The following is a 25,847-nucleotide window of genomic DNA, read 5'->3' on the forward strand; positions in this document are numbered from 1 at the left end:
ATGTCATCAGCCATGGACATCATACCTCAGGTCTGGGAGAGACCATAGAAATGGGGCAGCCTTTGCCCGAGATGCTGGTGGGGAACCTTTTACGCTATTTCGATGATGAGAGGGAGAAACACGCCCGTCTTGTGTCGTTTCCTGGCCTGGCAATTCAGCCGCAGCCCCTGGTGATGGCTCCTGAGGAGGAGGGATCTCAACTCTTTTCTATCAACTGGGGTCTCCCAGGGATGACTGACAGGTTTCCGGAGAGTCTGACCACCGGTCTGGATGTGACCAACAAACATCATAAATGTCCTTATTGTGAGAAGAGCTTCCTGCGCAGCACTCAGCTGAGGGAGCATGAGAGGACGCACACGGGAGAGCGACCCTACCAGTGCCTCAAGTGCCCCAAGAGCTTCAGCCGCAGCACCCAGCTGAAAGACCACCAGCGCACTCACACCGGAGAGAGACCCTTCCAGTGTACAGAGTGCGGCAAGACCTTCACCCACAGCTCCAACCTCATCCATCACCGGAGGACCCACACCGGCGAGAGACCACACAAGTGCAACATGTGTCCTAAGAGCTTCAGCCAGAGTTCTGACCTCAACCGGCACCAGCGTACCCACATGGCCGGAGACCGCCCGCACCAGTGCACGCGATGCCACCGGACGTTCATATACAAGTCTCAGCTGCGAATGCACAGCCGGGTCCATGTGGTGGAGGACATCCTGCAGGGGGTAGAGAGGGGGGCTGGAGCTGAGGACGTGACCTGGAACAACCCACCCCCATGAGCCATCACCATGCCTGAGTTGTCCCTCACTTAGTGCTCTTGAATGTTATGAATGTTTAAGTGCCCCCATCACCACCACCACCCACCCTTATGTAAGGGTCACATGACATCATCATAGCACAATACTTAACAGTCAGAGGCACCATACGTTCTGGCCAAGGTGTGATGTGAATACTGGGTGCAGCCTGAACCCCCACAGATCAGCTAAAGGTTGTACGGTCCTAGAAGGCTCCAGTTTATAGTTCATATAGGGGTAGGTAGCACCCTCTGCAGGCAGGTATGGATGATGCAGCTGGAGAGAACCTTACCCCATTAATACCTGGATAATCCCTTAGTGCTCTTCACCCTCCAGACACTAAACAATCAGTATAATTTGTTATAGACTCCTTCATCTCTACTGCCTGGGATCGGTGATGTCCCCCCTATTACCACCGTGTTTGGCTTTGGCAGGGTTAATACCGGAGCAGCAGAATAATATCAACTACTTTACACCCACACAAAGAAAACGAAATAAAACCCTTAATAAGATGATGCTACCAAACCTATAGTCCAACACTACAAAAAATGCCAAAACTTCACTAAATATCCAAAAACCTGCTAAATCTTTATTAATAACCACATAAATTACAAATACAACAGGACCCTCCCATTTATAAACAACCCACCCTTAAAACACAAACACCCACAAAGAGGTGAGGGACAGCCGACCAAAACAAGTCCTAGCCCAATATACAGTGTCTTAAAGTCCATATGTAATGAAATCATAAAAGACCTGGTCACATGGTATTACCTGAAGTAGCTCTGCTGGACTTTAGTCGGATCGTCTGCTTCCCATCACCCCCTCGCGCGTTTCATGTCTTCCTCAGGAGATGGGGGAACAATAATATGCAGTGTCCTTTTATATCCCTGTACCACCATCAGCGCATGCGTCCAGTCCGATTGCCACCTGTGACCCACTGCATCCCTTCTAACAGGCAGCCAGTGCTCCACAGCTCCGCCGGAACCAAGAGCATGCGCACTGGTAAGGGGATATTTTCAATTAAAGCAGTGCGCATGCGCACTGAAATATAATAAAAGATATACCCATGCATGTGGACAAAAACAATGTGATCTCAATATAAATATATACAAAAATCCATAATCTGTGACCATGAACCCAATTATGATTAGAACATAGATAAATGCATAATTACAATACAAAAACATTATAGTATTCAATATGTGTAAGAAGTGATAAATGATATAGATAACCAAAATATGAAATATGTGTACTCACCCCCCCCCCCAAACACAAACAAGGGACCCCACTCTACCCTCACCTAGTGTAATACCCCCTTATACCAGATCAAAAGCGTAGTTAAGGTGGTCATACAGACCAATGGTTAATTTTAATAATGGTGGGTAAGGGTATCCTCACTATTCATTGCCACCTGCCACTCGCTAGCTATGGTAAGGAAGCCTGAGTGTACCTGCAATATGCCCTCAGGAAATATTACCTACACACTATGAAAACTAAACACTTCTCATTGCCCCAGAGGACACCACAAGTGTGGTGAAACATGGGGGCAAATTCCTGTTAAAGGGGTACTCCAATGGTCAGCGTTCGGAAGTAAATGTTCGAAACACTGTTTTCACGCTGCATGGGCCGGCCACGCCCCCTCAATGCAAGTCAATGGGAGGGGGTGTGACGGTTGTCATGCCCCCTCCCATTGACTTGCATTGAGGGGGCGTGGCCGACCCCCGCAGCGTGAAAACAGCGTTCCCAACATTTACTTCCGAACACTGGCCAGTGGCGTACCCCTTTAACAGGAACTTGCCGCCAACATGTTTCACCACTGTTGTCCTCTGGGGCAATGAGAAGTGTTTAGTTTTCATAGTGTGTAGGTAATATTTTTCTCTCCCTTGGCAGTATCAGTGAAATGTTATAAACAATATTTATTTCCACCATGAGCCGTCACTTAGGTCACAATATTTATTTTGGTCAGTGGCCTCTGGCGGCTTATTTCATGGCCAAGCCTTAGATTTGGAAGGGACTCCTCTGCAGCGCTCGCTCAGTTCAATCTGATGCCTATAATAGGCTCTACACTATTATTGTCCTGGGCAGATTGTCCTGCTCTCGAGTTAGACCTCCGACTACTCTAGATACTGTAGCTTACCTCCCCCCTTCACTTACCTCATTGTCTGCAGTGCAGATTGTAAAGGGGGGAACGCTTCTTATTTCTGACCTTACTCTACCCTTATTCCTTCCAGTGTCCACATACATACATACTGCTCGTAACCAGGAATTCTGCTGCCAGAAATGTCTCTGGCAGCAGCTTATCTTCCTTGACAACAAAAGAATCAAGCATGGTGAAGTCCAAAAGCCCTTTTAGTTGAGAAGAGTTTGGAGGCTTTCTGCAAAATTTGGGTTGGGCTTGGCTGGGATATATCTAAAGATTTAGGCCAGATTAAATGCCCCAATACACATTAAAGGAGTACTCCGGCCCCAGACATCTTATCCCCCCCCCCCCCCCCCCCTCTGCACCCAGCATTCGTTTAGAGCATCAGGTGCAGCGCCGGAGGCTCGTGACGCCATGGCCACACACCCCTTGTGACATCACAACCACGCCCCTCAATGCTACTACTGTCACATCCCCTCCCATAGACTTACTTTGAGGGGGCGAGGTCTTGATGTCACGAGCCTCCCGCATCGCCATTCATCCAGCACAGAGAGCAAAGCTCACTCCGTGCACCAGATGACTGGGGTGCTGCAGCTGAAAGCGTGGGGGTCCCCAGCGGCAGGACCCCGCGATCAGACATTTTATCCCCTATCCTTTGGATAGGGGACAAGATATCTAGGGGCGGAGTACCCCTTTAAATAAAAGTTGTCCGTGTTCTGCGAGACTGGCTGAATATATATCTAACGTGTGTGGTGGCCTCTGGACTCCCAGGACATTGTTGGATTTCACCTGCCCGACACTTTTGTTTTCATGGGGATAAGCTGCCCCAGAGCTGTCTGGCAGTGGTTTGCTGTCATGTGAATGCACAGCCGAGCCAATTGTTCATGTATTTGGAGGGACCGGAAGAGAGAGGTTGTTGGCCGAACAAACCTGCCGACTGATATTGAAGGTGTACGGGCACCTGAGGAAAAGTGGTTCTAACAAGGTAAGAAGTACAATGTGGGGCAGTTCTTCCCCTGCCTATGGCCTTTTATCATTGCCATGATAAAGTTATGTGACCCCTGTCAGATGAATGTTGTCCACTGTTTAGGTGTAGCAGGTTTTGCACTTTATGGATAAACTACTAAGCACAGACTTTAATGGTTTCAGATGTGAAAAGACAGGATATGCTGCCGAGGCTCCACAAGTGGCTGTCGGATGGTACGAGGAGGTTGTTCACGGCTCAACAAGGGGTGTAGGGCTATACAGGAAGGTTGTTCTAGGCTCAACAAGGGGTGTAGGGCTGTACAGGAAGGTTGTTCTCGGCTCAACAAGGGGTGTAGGGCTGTACAGGAAGGTTGTTCTCGGCTCAACAAGGGGTGTAGGGCTATACAGGAAGGTTGTTCTAGGCTCAACAAGGGGTGTAGGGCTGTACAGGAAGGTTGTTCTCGGCTCAACAAGGGGTGTAGGGTTGTACAGGGAGGTTGCTCGTGCCTGGGTGTTACATTGTACTTAGTGTCCAACATTAAACCATCACTGGTTATGAACATAATGTTACTGCCTTGTCTTTTTGTAACACAGAGATTTGAGGTTTTTATATGTCCTGTATGTGCACCTCAGAATCACATATACCTGGCCCTGAACTACTAAGACATCTTATTCCTGTAGGAGCCCCATAGATAACAGTTCCTGACAAGTATCCCAGTTTACACTATGCTTTATAGTTACTGTGTCCTCCCATATTTTACTGCAGTGCAGCACTTAAACACAATAGAACTTTATATATCTTAACAACCATTCCATCTAGGAGACGCATTCTCCTCGAATGGGCTTATCCCAAGATTAAAAAGTCACCAATCCATAGAATGAGGGATAAGAACCTGATCAATGGGGGTCTGAGCTCTGGGATAACAACCAATCATAAGAAGGGGGTCTGCTGTCCATTGACTGAAGGGGCTGGCAGCATGAACGTTCAGCCACCACTCTACTCTTTATGGACCCGTTGAAGACTTGCCTATCTTCAGAAGAACAGTATCAAATTCTTTCTCCAGTGGAGAAAGAAGGGATCTCTGTTCTTGTGGTTTGTAGGTCAGGCCCCCACTTATAATACAGTGACCCCCCGACCTACGATGGCCCCGACAAACGATAATTTCAGCATACGATCACTCTCAGAGGCCATCGCATGTTGAAGGCAGCATCAACATATGATGCTTTTGTATGTCGGGGCCATCGCATAAACGACTATCCGGCAGCGCTGACTGCTTCAGCTGTCGCCGGATAGCCGTTTACAGTGCCCCGTGTGCTCCGGTGATGGTCTCCTACCTTTCCTTGGGGCTCTGGAGCGCCTCTTCGGGATCCCTGTATCGCCGGCTCTCTCCTTCGTCGTCATCACGTTGCCGCGCACGCCGTCCCGTCATCCAATAGGAGCGGCGTGCATAGTGACGTGATGGCGGCAATGTGAGAGCGACAATCCCAGGGAAGCAGAGTCCTTGCCGGAGCGTCGGGGACACCATGGGGATGCGGCGACATCGATTGAGGGCGACATCCAGGGCAGCGGCGACGGGACCGGAGGGGCGGGGACAGGTGAGTACAACTTCCTATACTTAACATTGCACGGATCCATCAACATACGATGGTTTCAACAAACGATGGTTCATTTGGACGGATTACCATCGTATGTTGAGGGACCACTGTACAGTGCATTTAGAAAGTTTTCAGACCCTTTCACTTTGAGAGACAATGAGGAGAGACTTGCCATACTGGCCATTCTGTCATGAAGCCCAGATTGTGGAGGCTGCAGTGATGGTTCTCGACCTTCTGGAAGTTTCTTCCATCTGCACACAGGATCTTTGGAGCTCAGCCAGAGTGACCATTGGGTTCTTGGTCTCCTCTCTTACCAAGGACTTTCTCCCCTAGTAAAGGTCCTTCTGTTCTTCCATGTAAGAATTATGGAGACCATTGAGCTCTTGGGAACTTTCAGTGCAGCAGAAATGTTTTTGTCCTCTTCTCCAGATCTGTGCCTCCACACAATCCTGTCTCATAGCTCTACAGGCAGTTGTTTCCTCCTCATGACTTGGTTTTTGCTCAGATCAAGGTGTAGAAAATCTCTAAGCCGACCAAGGGAAATGGGAGGCTCCATAGCTAAGAGCAAAGTGTCACAATATTTTGTCAATGCCAAATTTCAGCTTTTCCTTTTTAATAAATTTGCTAAACTATTTTTCACATTCTCGTTATGGGCTATTGAGTCCAAAATGATATGGGGGCATGTTATGTTTTTTTTTTTTTTTTTTTTTTTTTAAGCAAATGCCAAAACTTAACAACAATATGTAAAGAATAAAAATGAAAGGGTCTGAATACTTTTTAAACACATTTAATACTTTTCACCTATCCTGAGTGAGAAGTTACAAGATCTAAAGAGATTATGTCAAGAATCCGTCCAGAACTACAGTATTGATATACTGCTGCCACTGCTCGCCCCTATAGGCACTGTAATGGCAGTCATTTGTTCTGGTTAAAGGAGATGTCCAGTACAGACTATTCCTATTCCATCCTGTCCGGGCTGCAAAAAAAGGAGAAAATAAACTTTCACTTACCTTCCTACACTCCCCAGGAGCTCCGCTACAGCTGATCAGTCGGCCGGGCTGTCTTCTTCCTACTTCCCTTTGCCCGGGACGTCACACGGCGCTTCAGCCTATCACCGGCCGCAGCGATGTCCCACCTCGGCCGGTGATAGGCTGAAGCACCGTGTGACGTTTGGGCTTAAGGAAGTTGGCAGGCCGACCGATCAGCTGCTGTGGAGCTCCGGGGGAATGTAAGAAGGTAGATGAAAGTTTATTTTCTCATTTTTTTTGCAGCCCGGGCAGGATGGAATAGGAATAGTCCGTACCGGACATCTCCTTTTAAGCATCTTATCATGTTAGAGATAAATGTACTTAAAGGGGTACTCTGCCCCTAGACATCTTATCCCCTACCCAAAGAATAAGGGATAAGGTGTCTGATTGTGGGGGTCCCGCCGCTGGGGACCCCCGTTGTCTCGGCTGCGGCACCCAGACATCCAGTGCACGGAGCAAACTTTGCTCCGTGCTGCATGAATGGCGATGTGGGGTGGGAGGCTTGTGACATCACGACCACGCCCCCTCAATGCAAGTTTATGGGAGGGGGTGTGAAGGCCGTCACGCCCCCTCCCATAGACTTGCATTGATGGGGTGTGGCCGTGACGTCACAAGCCTCCTGCATTATACCCGACACTCTAAAGGAATGTCAGGTGCAGCAGGGAGATCGCTGGGTCCCTAGCGGCAGGACCGCCTGCGATCAGACATCTTATCCCCTATCCTTTGGATAGGGAATAAGTCATCTAGGGGCAGAGTACCCCTTTAATATTACATGACTCCGCCACTTGTAAAATGTCTGCGAAAGGATGTCTACCATTTTTTCACAAGCTTTGAGCATAAACTTTCCTTGTTTGTGTTTTATTTTTTGTATTTGTGGTTGAAAATGATTGAGCAAAATCTGAATATGCAGGTAAACCTCAAAAAGCATTCAGTTTTGGGGTTACAGAAACAGGATTGACTATATCTGAGTATAAAACCTTTGATTTTAGGGTTTGTTCTCTGGGATTGTAGTCTCAACCGCAGATGATGAGACTGGTATCGGCTATTGCAACCTTACCTGTCCAAAACTTGTGTTACTGCCAAGGCACTCCCGTCTGTTCCTCTCAGGCCTCAGAAGTATGATGTAACATTTGGGGAGGAAGATGCCGCTCAGAAGTCCAGCGCTGGAGGCCAAGATGGCAAATACCTGCACGGCCACAGTATATTTACCACTGGTGCTCAGGTAGGCTGGGATGAAGGTGATCCAGACACAGCAGAAGATCAGCATGCTGAACGTGATCACTTTGGCCTCATTGTAGGTCCCTGGAAGGTTCCTTGCCAAAAAGGCTACAAAGAAACTTATCATGGCCAAGAAGCCCATGAACCCCAAAGCCATGTAGAAGAACAGCTTATGTCCCTCATTGCACTCAAATATTATTTTATGGTTTTCTGTGTTCAGTGCTGGGAAAGGTGGAGACTTGTGGAGCCAAACAGAGCAAATTATAATCTGAAGCCCGGAGCAAAGTCCTACAACGTAACGTGGGATTCTAGGTCCCAACCATTTCCTCAGAGGACTGTTCAGTCTGGTGGCCTTAAATGCTAAGATTACCATTATAGTCTTAGCCAGGACTGAGGAGATGCTGATGGAGAAGACCACACTGAAGAAGGTTTGTCTCAGGAGACATGTAAACTTAGATGGCTGACCGATGAAGACCAAGCAGCAGAGGAAGCAGAGAACGAGGGACGTCAACAAGATGTAGCTGAGCTCCCGGTTTGTGGCTTTGATGACTGGAGTGTCTTTGAACTTTATGAAAGTCACCAAAATGCACAAAGCCAGGAAAGCGAACATAGAGGCTATCAACACCAGAATGTGTCCAAGTGGTTCTTCATACGACAAGAATTCTATGATTTTCGGAACACATCGGTTTCTATCTTCGTTCGACCACTGGTCTTGGGGACATCTGAAGCATTCAACGGCATCTAAACAGTAAAGTATGTGTTATCTATTGCATCTACAGAGTAACTTGAGTTACAAAATCAATTTATCTGGAGATCAGAACTGAGCAGGATCCAGGTTCTTGAGTGCAACTAATGGTATCTGGACGCCTACAAGGAGAAGAGGTGAAACTCCAAAAGTCCAGTTTGGAAATGTTCTTCACCTTTAATGGGGTATTCCAGACAAATACATCTTATCCCCTATCCACGCCCCCTCCATTGATGTATATGGGAGGGGGCGTGACGGCCATCACACCCACTCCCATAGACATGAATGGAGGGGGCGTTGTGTCATGTCACGTCTCCAGTCCCGGAGACAAAGGTGTCCGAGACTGGAGCAGCAGCCCGCTGTCGAATGCGGGTGCTGCTCGGAGAGCGCGGGGGGTCCCAGCAGCGGGACCCCGGCGGTCAGACATCTTATCCCCTATCCTTTGGATATGGGATAAGATGTATTTGGCCGCAATACCCCTTTAAGTGTTTATAGAATCAGCAACATCCTCGAGAACCTATTGTTGGTTTAAAACATTACCGATTGTGTAAACACTTATGGGTGACTAAACTTTTCTAACTTGACTTTTGGAGTTCCACCGCCTCTTCTACTTTTGGCTCATTGAATTGTTCAGGGCAGGGGTTAAACCGCGTGACGTTCAGCATGCTCCATAAGACTATACGTCCCAGCACAGTGGAATTAATCTCTTTTTTTGGGGGGGGGATATCTACAAGGGTGGTGAAATCACAGTGTAAAATAATCACTGAAAAATCGAGTAACATACAAGATGGAGATGACAAAACAAAAGCCATATACACACAGATGTTGGCACAAAAAGTCCAAAATTGTCCCAGATGCCACAATAGCCACCACAACTACATGCAGTGGGCGGTCCCACTTTACTCAGCCCCGGAAGGGTAAATAACCCAACAATCTTGCACACCAGTGAATTTGGCAGAACTCAACATAGAGCCAATTCTACGGATAAAGCTTCATCTAATACATGGCCACCCAGAAATTCCAACAGATGCCACAACAATAATGAGATGGCAACAAATCAACACCCCTCTGTCACCGATCAGCCATTCACCCCATTGCAAACACAAGTTATACTGTTGGAAATTAGGAAGACAATTGAAATGTCCAATGAAATTACCAGGAGGAGCCCAGTTATGGAACCCATCACATCTATTATTCTAAGACTGTATGAGCGCAGTGCCCTGCATTGAGCCTCGCCATTGGTCTTCTTCCTGGTGTCGGGGCTCAATGCACGACACTACGCTCAGCCTATCACTGGCCAAGGCAGGACATTGCTGCGACCGGCGATTAGATGATCCACAGAGAGTGACGTATTGGGCCCAGGAAGCAAGAAGACCGCATCGGGGAACTGGAGGGGTGAACCAGAGGCACTGAGGGAGCAACAGCAGGTAAGTCCTGTTTGTTGTTTTATATACAGTGGGGCAAAAAAGAATTTAGTCAGCCCCCAATTGTACAAGTTCTTCCCCTGATAATGATGAGAGGCTGTAATTTCTATCATAGGTTATAACCTCAACTATGAGAGACAGAATGAGAAAAATTTTTAAAGAATTTATTTGCATATTATGGTGGAAAATAAATATTTGGTCAATAAGAAAAGTTCATCTGAATACTTTGTTATATCCCCTTTGTTGGTAATGACAGAGGTCACATGTTTTTTGTCTTCACAAGGTTCTCACACACTGTTGCTGGTATTTTGGCCCATTCCTCCATGCAGATCTCCTCTAGAGCAGTGATGTTTTGGAGTTTTTGCTGGGCAACACGGACTTTCAACTCCCTCCAAAGGTTTTCTATGTGGTTGAGATCTTGAGACTGGCTAGTCCACTTCAGGACCTTGAAATGCTTCTTATGAAGACACGCCTTCATTGCCCGGGCGATGTGTTTGGGATCATTGTAATGCTGAAAGACCCAGCCACGTTTCATCTTCAATGTCCTTGCTTATGGGAGGAGGTTTTCACTCAAAATCTCACGATACATGGCCCCATTCATTCTTTCCTTTACACGGATCAGTCGTCCTGGTCCCTTAGCAGAAAAACAGTCACAAAGCGTGATGTTTCCACCCCCATGCTTCACGGTAGGTAGGGTGTTCTTTGGATGCCACTCTGCATTCATTCTCCTCCAAACACAACAAGTTGAGTTTTTACCAAAAAGTTCTACTTTGGTTTCATCTGACCATATGACATTCTCCCAATCCTCTTCTGGATCATCCAAATGCTCTCTAGAAAACTTCAGTTTCTGGTGTCCTTCGCCAGCTCTTTGGTCTTGGCCATAGTGGAGTTTGGAGTGTGACTGAGGTTGTGGACAGGTGTCTTTTATACTGATAACAAGTTCACACAGGAGCCATTAATACAGGTAACGAGTGGAGGACAGAGGAGACTCTTATAGAAGAAGTTACAGGTCTGTGAGAGGCAGAAATCTTACTTGTTTGTAGGTGACCAAATACTTATTTTCCACCATAATTTGCAAATAAATTCTTTAAAAATCAGACAATGTGATCTCCTGTATTCTTTTTCCCCATTCTGTCTCTCATAGTTGAGGTTATAACCTATGATGATAATTACAGCCTCTCATCTTTATAAGCGGGGTACTTATACAATTGGTGGCTGACTAAATACTTTTTTTGCCCCACTGTAATGGCAGCCTCGGGATGATAGCTCTAAAATGTGCTGTGTTGGAGTACTCCTTTAAGCCTGTAGACTCAAACAGCTACCTCACGGTCGCTATAGAAAATGGCGTACTCACAACCCCTCAGGACAGTTTAATAGAATCTGCAAAAACTGCACAGGAGATAAAATATCTGAATCTCAGGCAAATCGCCTATACGACAGATTCAAGAGAAAAGATACGTGAAGGAAAGAGGCCTACAGTAGACCTAGAAAGCCGACACGGGATGACTTACAAATCCCACCACATCTAAGTCCAGTAAATAAACCAACTGAAAAACTTACCGTATTTTTCTCCGTATAAGACGCACTTTTTCTCCCCCAAAACTGGGGCGGGGGGAAGTTGGTGCATCTTATAGGGCGAATACACACCTATCGGGTCGGTCCCTGCGACCATCAACGGCCGGGACCCACGGCTAATACAGGACATCACCGATCCCGGTGATGCCCTGTATTAACCCTTCAGATGCGGCGATCAAAGCTGACCGCCACGTCTGAAGCGAAAGTGAAACTAACCCGGCTGCTCAGTCGGGCTGTTCGGGACCGCCGCGGTGAAATCGCGGCATCCCGAACAGCTTACAGGACACCGGGAGGGACCTTACCTGCCTCCTCGGTGTCTGCTCCGTGCCGGGATCCCCTGCATGGCGGTGCTCTCCTTCGACGTCATCACGCGCGCCGTCCCATCATCCAATAGGAGCGGCGTGCCGTCCCGTCATCCAATAGGAGCGGCGTGCGGAGTGACGTGATGACGGGGACGGAGAGCATGGATCCCGGGGAAGAAGATGTCCGGAGCATCGGGGACACCCCGGGGACGCGACGACAGCGATGGATCGACATCCAGGGCAGCGGTGACTGGTCCGGAGTGGCGGGGACGTGAGTGTAACCTCCTCTCCAGTAGTCTTCAACCTGCGGACCTCCAGCTGTTGCAAAACTACAACTCCCAGCATGCCCGGACAGCCAACGGTGGGTGCGTCTTATATGCCGGTGCGTCCTATAGGGCGAAAAATACGGTACTTAGGTCAGTTTCATATCTACCTGCTCCACAGCCCACACACAGCGGCACTAGCCTATATATATGTGACCACTATCTGAAAAGTATCCTTCCCAGAGAAAGAAAAAGCAGGGTGCGCCCCTAGTGAAGACCACTATGCCAATACTGGAAAAAATAGTGTGAGCTCGGCTCTATACCCTTAGATGTTGTGCTGAGGGCACAAGACCTATAGTTACGTGTGGATGAAGAAAGACGGTGAGACGCCAAAGGGTTTTTCCGGATAATCCGCAATCAATCCGGTTCATGCAATGGAAAGAAAATAGAAAATGGTTCCCTGTATACAGTCGCTTATCCCACGGTATATATGTATTCAGAAGAACATATTTTATTGGTAAGGCAACGCGTTTCAATCCTGGACTAAGATCTTCATCAGACAACAACGAAGATCCTAGTCCAGGATCAAAACGCGTTGTCTTACCAATAAAATATGTTCTTCTGAATACGTATATATCGTGGGATAAGCGACTGTATAGAGGGAACCATTTTCTTTCCGTTACATCCCCGAGTGTAACATACAGACAGTTATACCCCTAAAAGGAGAAAATCGCCAATAACCAAAAGAGATGGGTTATCAGGTGTAGTAAAACAAGATGCCTCTGTGGCCCCACAATCAAAGATGGCGTCACCGCATACCAAAGTCACCAGATGAAATCTTAGATCAAGGACTGTATCAGCTGACATTTAGGCTACATGATGTACGTTATTGAATGTCATAAACAATATGGGGGAAGAATAATACTATGAAGAATAATGCAGCAATTACACCTCTGTCTGACTAAACATAGGTCCAGAAGCTTCCCGGACTCTCATCGCTGCTGTGAAGCCCATCATGGTGCCCCTGATCCCATTACTATATATCCTACTGACCACATTACACTTTATAATTAAAACAGATTCGATGTTTCGGAAAAAACGGAATGTACTGGATATACATCCAATACCTACAACCAAAGGGACTCAACAAAGTGAGTGATCTGGTGAGATAATACAGTCTATTACTAGTTTACCCCAGGATCGGTATCACATCAGGTCTTATGCTGTTCCCACGTGTTCCTTTGCCTCCACCTACCTACAAAAACGTATATACCAATGGCCCCTAGTCTTATTCTATAATTTATCAACGTTCTCTCTTTATAGTGTCAACGTATGAAAGTGACATCACAGACACCACCAGGGCATTAATACATTTTGGTTCATTGGGTATTTGAACCTCCGGTGTCTGATGTTTCTGATAGACGATTGCTCTATCCACGAGTCCAGAGGTCACCTTAAAGGGGTACTACGCCCCTAGACATCTTATCCCCTATCCGCATCTGGGAACCCCCACAATCTCCCTTGCTGCACCGAGTATTCGTTTAGATCATCGGGTGCAGCATCGGAGTCTCCTTCTCATAACGGCACAGCCGTGACTCCCCAATGCAAGTCTATGGGAGGGGGCTTGATGGCACGAGCCTCTGCCCTGCAGTGCCAGTCATCCGGCACGGAGCAAAGTTCGTTCCGTGCACCAGATGTCTGGGGTGCCGCAGCCGAGATTGCAGGGGTTCCCTGGGGCGGGGCCCTGCCGATCAGACATCTTATGTCCTATCAGTTGGATAGAGGATAAGATGTCTAGGGACAGAGAACCCCTTTAAAGAAGGTTTCTAGATATTGTAGACTTTAAGGGGTTCCCTGACTTACCGGTTCTGTTAGAAATCTCTCCAGGTGAGCAGGGCACACAGTCAAAACAGCAGGGTGGTTGTCCTAGTCTAGTGATCCTCCTGAATCCGTGACCACACCTCCTACTGCACACAGACTCCGGCACCTGTATAGAGAAGGAGCAGTCGGGGAGGTAAAACCTTGGTAATTGTCTCAAGTATCCTCAGATGTGAACATGTCTCACCCTGGACTCGAATTGTCACTGGAAAGAGGACGCTTGGTCTACAGTTGGGGCCTGTGGTAATGGTGGACCATTATAGAAGGAGCTGGTGAGGTTCACGAACATACTACAATGTTTTAAAGGGGTACTCCGGTGGAAAATGTTAAACAGATTTGTAAATGACTTCTATTAAAAAAATCATAATCCTTCCAGTACTTATCAGCTGCTGTATGCTCCACAGGAAGTTGTGTAGTTCTTTCCAGTCTGACCACAGTGCTCTCTGCTGACACCTCTGTCCGTGTCAGGAACTGTTCAGAGAATGAGCAAATCCCCCATAGCAAACCTCTCCTGCTCTGGACAGTTCCTGACATGGACAGAGCTGTCTCAGAGAGCACTGGAGTCGGACTAGAAAGAACTACACAACTTCCTGTGGAGCTTCTCATAGGTAATTACACTCTGGAGTGAGTACAGATCAGTATTCGGTCATTTAGAAAGATTTTAGAGCCTTTTTTTTTCCCAATAGGGGACATCTCTCAATAAGGGACATTTCTCAATAGGGGACATCTCTCAATAGGGGACATCTCTCAATAGGGAACACTTTTTTATTCCCTGTTTTTTATTCCAGATATACAACAATTGTGCAACGCTCCATTGCAGCAAAAAAATGAAAAGTGAAATTTATTGACTCATGTCACAGCAAGCTTCGCTTGCTGTGACATGATTCAATAAATTTCACTTTTCATTTTTTGCTACATTGGATTTCCTCCTGCTCTGGACAGTTCCTGACATGGACAGAGGTGTCAGCAGAGAGCACTGTGATCAGGCAGAAAAGAACTACACAACTTCTTGTGGAGCTTCTCATAGGTAATTGCACTCTGGAGTGAGTACAGATCAGTATTTGGTCATTTAGAAAGATTTTGGAGCCTTTTTTTTTCCCAATAGGGGACATCTCTCAATAGGGGACATCTCTCAATAGGGGACATCTCTCAATAGGGGACATCTCTCAATAGGGGACATCTCTCAATTGGGGACATCTCTCAATAGGGGACATCTCTCAATAGGGAACACTTTTTTTATTCCCTGTTTTTTTTATTCCTATTAGGAGATTCTACTGTATTTAGAATGTGGGCGCCAGCCCCCTGAACCTGATCAAAGTCCATCCTTCCAGATATACAACAATTGCGCAACACTCCAATGTAGCAAAAAATATGAAAAGTAAAATTTATTGACTCATGTCACAGCAAGCTTCGCAAGTCACTAAATTTCACTTTTCATTTTTTGCTACATTGGATTTCCTCCTGCTCTGGACAGTTCCTGACATGGACAGAGGTGTCAGCAGAGAGCACTGTGGTTAGACTGGAAAGAACTACACAACTTCCTGTGGAGCATACAGCAGCTGATAAGTACTGGAAGGATTATGATTTTTTAATATTAATTTACTAATCAATTTAACTTTCTGGCACCAGATGATTCGAAAAAAATAATTTTCCACTGGAGTACCCCTTTAATTTACAGATTTTTAAAACATTCCTGTTCCCTACACTGCTATTCCAGATAAAGGTCCAGGTTGGCCCAAAATGTTGTACGTAACGTTTGGACATCCTTTGGGATCCTACCTGAGAGAACTTCTCGTTCCATAGAATTTGGCTGCTGTTGATGACAATCTTATGACCTGATGTGTCCCCAGGAGTAAATGACCCCACAGTCACCAGCCGGAAGTGTCCGCTGAGGATCTGGATGGTCACGATGTCGTATGACGCAGAAACGTCTCCATTGGCATCAAAAGTCTTAACATCTCCAGACTGGACCCAAAATGGCGTCTTCTTCAAAGATTGTAGAACCTGTAGGTTCACGAGAAGAAAAGTCACCAAACCGTAACGCAAGGACCTTTCCGTCATAGGCAAAATTCTCCTGTACAGATACGGCCTTCTACTGTAACTCATTGGTCTTATATTAATAAGAGGGTGGGGTCAGCAGTCATATTATTATTAGAGGATGGGGTCAGCAGTCATTATTATTAGAGGGCGGGGTCAGCAGTCATATTATTATTAGAGGGCGGGGTCAGCAGTCATATTATTATTACAGGGTGGGGTCAGCAGTCATATTATTATTACAGGGTGGGGTCAGCAGTCATTATTATTACAGGGTGGGGTCAGCAGTCATATTATTATTAGAGGGTGGGGTCAGCAGTCATATTATTATTAGAGGGTGGGGTCAGCAGTCATATTATTATTACAGGGTGGGGTCAGCAGTCATATTATTATTAGAGGGCGGGGTAAGCAGTCATATTATTATTAGAGGATGGGGTCAGCAGTCATTATTATTAGAGGGCGGGGTCAGCAGTCATATTATTATTAGAGGGCGGGGTCAGCAGTCATATTATTATTAGAGGGCGGGGTCAGCAGTCATATTATTATTAGAGGATGGGGTCAGCAGTCATTATTATTAGAGGGCGGGGTCAGCAGTCATATTATTATTAAAGGGCGGGGTCAGCAGTCATATTATTATTATAGGGTGGGGTCAGCAGTCATATTATTAGAGGGTGGGGTCAGCAGTCATTATTATTAGAGGGTGGGGTCAGCAGTCATATTATTACAGGGTGGGGTCAGCAGTCATATTATTATTAGAGGGTGGGGTCAGCAGTCATATTATCATTACAGGGTGCAGTCAGCAGTCATATTATTATTACAGGGTGGGGTCAGCAGTCATATTATTAGAGGGTGGGGTCAGCAGTCATATTATTACAGGGTGGGGTCAGCAGTCATATTATTATTAGAGGGTGGGGTCAGCAGTCATATTATCATTACAGGGTGCAGTCAGCAGTCATATTATTATTAGAGGGCGGGGTCAGCAGTCATATTATTATTAGAGGGCGGGGTCAGCAGTCATATTATTATTACAGGGTGGGGTCAGCAGTCATATTATTATTACAGGGTGGGGTCAGCAGTCATATTATTATTAGAGGGCGGGGTCAGCAGTCATATTATCATTACAGGGTGCAGTCAGCAGTCATATTATTATTAGAGGGCGGGGTCAGCAGTCATATTATTACAGGGTGGGGTCAGCAGTCATATTATTATTAGAGGGTGGGGTCAGCAGTCATATTATTATAAGAGGGCGGGGTCAGCAGTCATATTATTATTAGAGGGCGGGGTCAGCAGAGTCATATTATTATTACAGGGTTGGGTCAGCAGTCATATTATTATTAGAGGGCGGGGTCAGCAGTCATATTATTATTACAGGGTGCAGTCAGCAGTCATATTATTGTTAGAGGGCGGGGTCAGCAGTCATATTATTACAGGGCGGGGTCAGCAGTCATATTATTACAGGGTGGGGTCAGCAGTCATATTATTATTAGAGGGTGGGGTCAGCAGTCATATTATTACAGGGTGGGGTCAGCAGTCATATTATTATTAGAGGGTGGGGTCAGCAGTCATATTATTATAAGAGGGCGGGGTCAGCAGTCATATTATTATTACAGGGTTGGGTCAGCAGTCATATTATTATTATAGGGGGCGGGGTCAGCAGTCATATTATTATTAGAGGGCGGGGTCAGCAGTCATATTATTATTACAGGGTTGGGTCAGCAGTCATATTATTATTAGAGGGCGGGGTCAGCAGAGTCATATTATTATAAGAGGGCGGGGTCAGCAGTCATATTATTATTACAGGGTTGGGTCAGCAGTCATATTATTATTATAGGGGGCGGGGTCAGCAGTCATATTATTATTAGAGGGCGGGGTCAGCAGTCATATTATTACAGGGTGGGGTCAGCAGTCATATTATTATTAGAGGGCGGGGTCAGCAGTCATATTATTATTAGAGGGCGGGGTCAGCAGTCATATTATTATTAGAGGGCGGGGTCAGCAGAGCTCCTTCAGGGCAGTATAAACCTAAGGATAGCCTCTATAAAGCTGGTGGTCGGCCGTAGATTTCTCATCATTAGAGGCTGAAATTTACTTACAGATCTATTGTCATAAACAAGAGAAGAAATTCGGATCAAATGCCAAATTTTGACCATTGTTAAAGTGATTTGGGATGATGGTTTGGAATGGGCGGTGTTAGACTACCCTACTAGATTTTAGCCGATGGGCCATATCTGTCCGTGTAACCGGGATGTGCCGGCGGCAATAATGGAAGTGATGGAGTCATCGTCTGTGTCCCTGCTCACTCCAACAATTGGTTCCAATCAACTTGTATATAATCGGGATGGACAATAATGTGCCTGGGTAACACGCTGCTGGCTCCATAGATACAGCAGGATAGTCATGTACACTCAGGTAAGTCTTTGGTATCTGTGTTACCTTCCATGGTCGGATTTTGCTGATGTTGTCACATGACTGGTGGTTTCTCCCTGATGGGCACTGGAGTAAGGCATGAAGGGCATGAGCATAGGCATATACAGACAGGTAGGCATGGTAAGTGTAGCTCAGGTCAAACGTCTCAAATATAGAAGGCACCATGACCTTCAGATCTTCATCCTGAGTGCACAATGGCCCCGGGGCCCCAGGATCTGTTGGGGTTTTCACTATTTCTCTATCTGTCCAGGTGCAGTTAAAAGTAGCTTCCCAAAATGGCTTAATAAAGGGATGTGTGTGATACAAGGAAGGGCGCAAGCTTCGTAGGAAAGTCTCAAATCCAAGCATCTGCCCCGTATTAGGCATTAACCCTATGGTCCCATTTAGGACTTTCCAAGCTTTTTTGGAGAAAAGTCCAGGTGTTATGGTAAAGGATGCCGAGGAAATGAAGATCTTCCCGGTCACTCCCTCATCATACATGGCCTCAAGGAGAGACTTCACGTGGGCCTCTGTGCTGTGGAGGATGATGATGTTGGCGGAGCTCCCCCTTATCACCTCCACCACTCTTAGGACTTGTGTCTTTGAGTAGCTCAGGTGAATCTTCTCAGCAAAGGCTACACAACTTCCACTTTTCTCTACCTCGGCCCTGATCACTCTCCCACCCTGCTCTCCGACATCATTGTCTACAATCACCATACCCACCCAAGTCCAACCAAATCGGACGATCAGCTGAGAGAGAGCAATATTCTGAAAGATGTTATTGGACACCGTGCGGAAGAAGGACGGGAAGTTCACTTTATCACTCAGTGCAGAAGAGGAGGCTCCATGACTGATCTGAAAGAAATGTAACAACCATAGTATCACATAATGGTTGGATAGGCCGTGAGTACCTGCAGCTTAAAAAAAATGTTTGACATGTCCTAAATGTTTAAAGACAGTAGCAGAGTGGCGCAGCGGAAGCGTGCTGGGCCCATGCTCGCTTAGCATGCGAGAGGTAGCGGGATCGATGCCCGCATCCTCCAAAAACGTTATGACTTTTTCAAACATCTTTGTAGCTAATGCTCATGGCACTCTTAGCCAAGCCAAAGAGTTGCACACACCCGGCTTTGCCAATCCTTCGATAGCTCAGCTGGTAGAGCGGAGGACTGTAGTAGAACAATCGGCAATCCTTAGGTCGCTGGTTCGATTCCGGCTCGAAGGACATTTTTTTGGGGGGTATGTTTTCATTTGGGATGTTTCAAGCTGCTGAAACACACACACTTCCGCTGACCCCTACTCTTAACACTAGAAACACCCTTTCCAGAGAGGTCTCCCGTCAACATTGGGACTTTAAAACAGGCACAGAGACCAAGCTTTCAGTTGAGAGCACATCTAAGGCTCGCCAAAGAACCACCTTTAGCTGTGACGTGCAACCAAATCAAAAAGGGGACCTCGTCCCTGGGTGGGCTTGAACCACCAACCTTTCGGTTGACAGCCTAACGCACTAACCGATTGCACCACAGAGACAACGGTGCTCTACACCAGTGTCTTGTTCTTCCTGCAGCCACCATGCCCACCCCCCCTGACCTGTTACTGTGTTTTTGTAGTTTGTTATTTTTACATTGAAGTCCCAGCACGTAGATAGGCAGGGACCGTTTCTGTGCTTTTGGATCTGTCAGTTAGGGCAGATACACCATAAGAAGGGACAGGGGTTGTGGGCGGGTGCAGGATTTCACCCTTTCCCTGCCCATACGTGTCATTGTCCTTCTTGGTGTTGCATTAGCAATTTTAAAGGAAATCTGTCATCAGTGTCACCTGCACTTACCTGTCGCTACAGACAGAAAGTGCTGGTGACACTGATGACAACGGTACTTACCTGGTTCCATCCAGGCCCTTTATCTTCAGATCCGGGCCCGACTTGGAACGTAGGCCGAGCTTAGTTATGTCACTGTTGCCGTTCTCTGTTGGGTCCTGGTACTAGCAGCCAGCATTGGGGACGTCACTAAGCTCTGCCCATGCTCCAAGTCGGGTCCGGAGCTGAAGATACTGAAGAGGATTGCCGGAGAACGACAGCATGGAACAGGACAAGGTAAGTACCATTGTCATCAGTGTCCCCTGCACTTCCTGTCTGTACCAACAGGTTAGTTTAGGTGGCACTGATTACAGATTTTTGTTTAAAGGGGTACTCTGCCTCCAGACATCTTAACCCGGGGGACCCATTGCTGGGACCCCCCGATCTCCCTGCTGCACCCGGCGTTTGTTTAGAGCATTGGCTGCAGCGTCAGAGACTCGTGACATTATGGCCACGCCCCACCTGTGATGTCATGGTCACGCTCCCTCAATGCAAGTCTATGGGAGGGGGCCTGATAGCCATCATGCCCCCTCCCATAGACTTGCATTGAGAGGGCGTGGCAGTGATGTCACGAGCGGGGCGTGACCGTGATGTCACGAACCTCTACCCCGCATCGCCAGTCATTCAGCACGGAACTGATGTCTGGGGTGACATTCCCTTTGAATTGGGGATAAGAGGTCTTGGGGAAGAGTACCCCTTTAAGGAGTGTATGTGATCTCCATTCACACATGATATCAGGATAAAAGTCATGAAAGTGACTAAAACCAAGAACAGATTGTCTTACCTGTGGGTAGGAGTGGACCCCCAAGATTCGAGCTATAGGAAGGGACAGAGCCGAGGCCATATCTCCGACGATCCCGACCATCATGGAGGTTGTACGGCAGTCATAACACGGCACGGGGTCTCCAGCCCCAGACATCAGGGACATGGCCCCTCCGATGGCCCTCAGCTCAGACATACAGGAGTGGACCAGGCTGAAGCCGACGGTGACGTTAGGCAGAAGGTCCGGAGAATCGTTAACTTCATTGACAGCGAATATAAGGCCGAGAACATCTCTGTAATATCGGATGTGGAACCTGAAGGAGACATCAAGATGGAGGACGAATGGATCATATACTGATCGTTACATCCTATGTGACCATAACTAGATGCCAGAACCGGGTGGATCTGCCGCCCCATCAACACCATGGAAATGTATGGGTTAACATTAGAGATGAGCGAACTTACAGTAAATTCGATTTGTCACGAACTTCTCGGCTCGGCAGTTGATGACTTTTCCTGCGTAAATTAGTTCAGCCTTCAGGTGCTCCGGTGGCTGGAAAAGGTGGATACATTCCTAGGAAAGAGTCTCCTAGGACTGTATCCACCTTTTCCAGCCCACGGGAGCACCTGAAAACGGAACTAATTTATGCAGAAAAAGTTATCAACTGCCGAGCCGAGAAGTTCGTGACGAATCGAATTTACTGTAAGTTCGCTCATCTCTAGTTAACATACCCCAGAAACTTGGAGTAGGGGTGGACATAGTAGGGCGGACTGTAATTCTCTTCCTGTTGGTGTTTTGAGGAACCCAGTATAAAATAACACTATGTAGACCAGTGGTCTCAAACTGTGGCCCTCCAGATGTCACAAAACTTCAACTACAAAAATGCCTAGACACCAAAGGTCTGTCTGCCTCCTCCAGAGGATGCACATTGTCCCCGAAAGGTAAATCAAGGCTTTCCTTGAAGCCGTTGGCTGTCCGGGCATGCTCGGAGTTGAAGTTTTGCGACATCTAGAGGGCCACAGTTTGAGACCACTGATGTAGACAATGCTCTGGAGCTAAACCTGGCTACATAAATGTCCATCCTAGTTCTTAAAGGGGAAGTCTTATACCCCCTGCAATTAGATCAACTGGGGCAAGAAAGTTGAACAGATTTGTGAATCATTTCTATTTAAAAATCTTAATCCTTCCAGTACTTATCAGCTGCTGTTGCTTCTTTTTGAATTTATTTTCTGTCTGACCACAGTGCTCTCTGCTGACACCTCTGTCCATGTCAGGAACTGTCCAGAGCAGGAGAGGTTTTCTATGGGGATTTGCTCCTTCTCTGGACAGTTCGTGATACAGACAGAGGTGTCAGCAGAGAGCAATGTGGACAAACAGAAAGGAAATTCAAAAAGAAAAAGAACCTCTTCTGGAGAACACAGCAGCTGATAAGTACTGGAAGGATTAAGATTTTTAAGTAGAAGTAATTTACAAATTTGTTTAACTTTCTGCCACCAGTTGATTTAAAAAAAATATGTCTTCCAGGGGAGTACCTCTTTAACCCCTTCCCGACCCATGACATACAGGTACGTCATGAACATTACTGCCGCTACTCGCGGCATCCCACAGCGCCCGGAAAGATGGTGGCTATCACTGATATCCAGCCATCTTACCGTGCGACCACGGGGGGTTTCATCCCCCACCCCCCCCAGCGATCGCTGCTATCAGCTGGTCAAATCTGACTAGCTGATAGCAGCGTTTCGCTTTCAGAATACTTAGCAGCGCGGTGTGTGAGTCGGGATCACAGGGATCAGGACACACACCGCTCTGCTAAGTGTCCCTGACCCGTCCCCCGGCGTCACTTACCCGTCGGAGCGGTGTCCCGGAGGTGAGTTTCCGGCAGCAGTGCGGCATCTTCATTGGCAGCAGTGAGATCGCCGTAAAGCGATCTCACTGCTGCCTCTGAGAGTTTCAAAACTGCAACTCCCAGCATGCCCAGACAGCCTTTGGCTTTCTGGGCATGCTGGGAGTTGTAGTTTTGCAACATCTGGAGGTCCAAAGTTTGGAGACCACTGTATAATGGTCTCCAATCTGTGCTCTTCCAGATGTTGCAAAACTACAAATCTCAGCATGCTCAGTCTGTCCAGGCATGCTGGGAGTTGTAGTTCTCTAACATCTGGAAGAGCACAGATTGGAGACCATTATACAGTGGTCTCCAAACTTTGGACCTCCAGATGTTGCAAAACTACAACTCCCAGCATGCCCAGACTGCCCAAGCATGCTGGAAGTTGTAGTTCGGCAACATCTGATCCTTCAGATATTGCCGAACTACAACTTCCAGCATGCCTGGGCAGTCTGGGCATACTGGGAGTTGTAGTTTTGCAACAACTGGAGGCGCACTAGTTGGGAAACATTGTCCGTTTCCTACCTCAGTGCCTCCAGCTGTTGCAATTGTTGCAAAACTATAACTCCCAGCATGCACTGACAGACCATGCATGCTGGGAGTTGTAGTTTTGCAACAGCTGGAGGCACACTGGTTTGGAAACACTAAGTTTGGTTGCAAAACACTTGAAAGTTTATTACTTAACTTAGTGTTTCCAAACCAGCGTTCCTCCAGCTGTTGCAAAACTACAACTCCCAGCATGCACGGACAGCCAAAGGGCATGCTCGGAGTTTGCAACAGCTGGATGTTTGCCCCCTCCCCCCAATGTGAATGTACAGGGTGAATGTACGCTACTGTTTCCAAAACGGAGCCTCCAGCTGTTGCAAAATAATAACTCCCAGTATTGCCGGACAGCCATTGACTGTCCAGGCATGCTGGGAGTTTTGCAACAGCTGGAGGCACCCTGTTTGGGAATCATTGGCATAGAATACCCCTATGTCCACCCCTATGCAAATCCCTAATTCAGGCCTCAAATGAGCATGGCGCTCTTTCACTTTGGAGCCCTGTCGTATTTCAGGGCAACAGTTTTGGGACACATATGGGGTATCGCCGTACTCGGGAGAAATTGCTTTACAAATTTTGGGGGGCTTTTTCTTCTTTAACCCCTTATGAAAAGGTGAAGTTGGGGTCTACACCAGCATGTTAGTGTAAAAAAATAAATTTTTTACACTGACATGCTGGTGTTGCCCTATACTTTTCATTTTCACAAGAGGTAAAAGGGAAAAAAGACCCCCAAAATTTGTAACGCAATTTCTCCCGACTACGGAGATACCCCATATGTGGGCGCAAAGTGCTCTGGGGGCGCACAACAAGGCCCAGAAGGGAGAGTGCACCATGTACATTTCAGGCGATTTGCACAGGGGTGGCTGATTGTTACAGCAGTTCTGACAAACGCAAAACAATAAATATCCATATGTGACCCCATTTTGGAAACTACACCCCTCACGGAATGTAATAAGGGGTGCAGTGAGCATTTACACCCCACTGGTGTATGACAGATTTTTGGAACAGTGGTCTGTGAAAATGAAAAATAAAATTTTTGATTTGCACAGTCCACTGTTTCAAATATCTGTCAAACGCCAGTGGGGTGTAAATGCTCACTGCACCCCTTATTAAATTCCATGAGGGGTATAGTTTCCAAAATGGGGGTCACATGTGGGGGGGGGGTCCACTGTTCTGGCACCATAGGGGCTTCCTAAATGTGACATGCCCCCCAAAAACCCTTTCAGAAAAACTCACTCTCCAAAATCCCATTGTCGCTCCTTCCCTTCTGAGCCCTCTACTGCGCCCGCCGAACACTTTACATACGCATATGAGGTATTTCCTTACTCGAGAGAAATTGGGTTACAAATTTTAGGGTGATTTCTCTCCTTTTACCCCTTGTAAAAATCCAAAAATTGGGTCTACAAGAAAATGCGAGTGTAAAAAATGAAGATTTAGAATTTTCTCCTTCACTTTGCTGCTATTCCTGTGAAACACCTAAAGGGTTAAAACACTTACTGAATGTCATTTTGAATACTTTGGGGGGTGCAGTTTTTATAATGGGGTCATTTATGGGGTATTTCTAATATGAAGACCCTTAAAATCCACTTCCAACCTGAACTGGGCACTGAAAAATTAAGATTTTGAAAATCTTGAGAAAAATTGGAAAATTGCTGCGGAACTTTGAAGCCTCTGGTGTCTTCCAAAAGTAAAAACTTGTAAATTTTTTTATGCAAACACAAAGTAGACATATTGTATATGTGAATCAATATGTAATTCATTTGGAATATCCATTTTCCTTTCAAGCAGAGACTTTCAAAGTTAGAAAAATGCTAAATTTTCAAAATTTTCATGAAATTTTTAGATTTTTTACCAAGAAAGGATACAAATATCAGTGAAATTTTACCAATAACATAAAGTAGAATATGTCACGAAAAAACTATCTTGGAATCAGAATGATAAGTAAAAGCATCCCAGAGTTATTAATGTTTAAAGTGACAGTGGTCAGATTTTCAAAAAATGCCCAGGTCATGAAGGTGAAAATGGGCTGGGTCATGAAGGGGTTAACTCTACTTATACATTGTGACAAACCCTCAACTATGTTGGTGGAACTAAGTGAGGAGTTGGTTGCCACCTCTGGAGCTGAGAGGTCCCAAAAATGACCAGGAAAAGGAAAGGCAAAGCCTGATGTTGGATTTCCTGCCTCTTTCTGTAAAGCTTCAGGCACCTCCATGCACCATGTCCTATAAGTCATTGTACCCTATAAATCTGGGGTCAATGTTTTCACGTGATCCAGTCCATGAACCTACAATCCAACCAATCAGTCTCCGTACAATCTCTTACCCCGTACAGGACACCGGCTGAGGCCAGTCGAGGAAGCTCGGTTGTGAGAAGTCATAGCCGGAGTAGACGAGGAAGATTCCCCCGATGACAACATCTCCGTGCTGGGTGAAGGGGTCCAT

The 25,847-nt window shown here is 46.6% G+C and overlaps 2 protein-coding genes and 1 non-coding gene across 4 annotated transcripts in view; 2 read left to right on the forward strand and 1 right to left on the reverse strand.

Moving 5' to 3' along the window:
* LOC130361110 (zinc finger protein 10-like) overlaps positions 1-2,344 on the forward strand; it is a 36,223-nt gene extending 33,879 nt beyond the window's left edge. The window contains exon 7 of one of the 2 annotated variants that reach the window (XR_008890879.1): positions 1-137. Coding sequence is in view for 1 of the 2 variants with exons in the window: in XM_056563679.1 (XP_056419654.1) it covers positions 1-773 (773 nt within the window). In the remaining variant the exon portion in view is untranslated. The other variant, XM_056563679.1, reaches the window with a different exon arrangement.
* Positions 1,690-25,847, reverse strand: LOC130360470 (vomeronasal type-2 receptor 26-like). Its single transcript, XM_056562960.1, has 8 exons — positions 25,729-25,847; positions 21,003-21,294; positions 18,394-19,221; positions 15,706-15,930; positions 13,912-14,035; positions 7,579-8,480; positions 3,042-3,201; positions 1,690-1,832 (listed from the first exon to the last, which is right to left on the reverse strand). The coding sequence occupies exons 1-8, from the start codon at positions 25,845-25,847 to the stop codon at positions 1,690-1,692; spliced, it is 2,793 nt and encodes a 930-aa protein (XP_056418935.1).
* On the forward strand, positions 19,502-19,588 carry TRNAY-GUA (transfer RNA tyrosine (anticodon GUA)). Its single transcript is given in 2 exon segments — positions 19,502-19,538; positions 19,553-19,588. It is a non-coding gene; the product is annotated as a tRNA-Tyr (tRNA).

The sequence above is a fragment of the Hyla sarda genome, chromosome 3, assembly GCF_029499605.1.
Source record: "Hyla sarda isolate aHylSar1 chromosome 3, aHylSar1.hap1, whole genome shotgun sequence".
NCBI lineage: Eukaryota > Metazoa > Chordata > Amphibia > Anura > Hylidae > Hyla > Hyla sarda.

Bases quoted from the DNA above. Each gene is read 5' to 3' on its own strand.
- LOC130360470 (XM_056562960.1), bottom strand. From the start codon at position 25,847: ATGGACCCCTTCACCCAGCACGGAGATGTTGTCATCGGGGGAATCTTC. The intron at 8,481-13,911 runs GTAAGTCAGGGA...TTTACTGTTTAG, and splicing joins AGAGATTTCTAACAGAACCG to ATGCCGTTGAATGCTTCAGA. The intron at 3,202-7,578 runs GTAAGGTTGCAA...CTAAATCTTTAG, and splicing joins GTAACACAAGTTTTGGACAG to ATATATCCCAGCCAAGCCCA.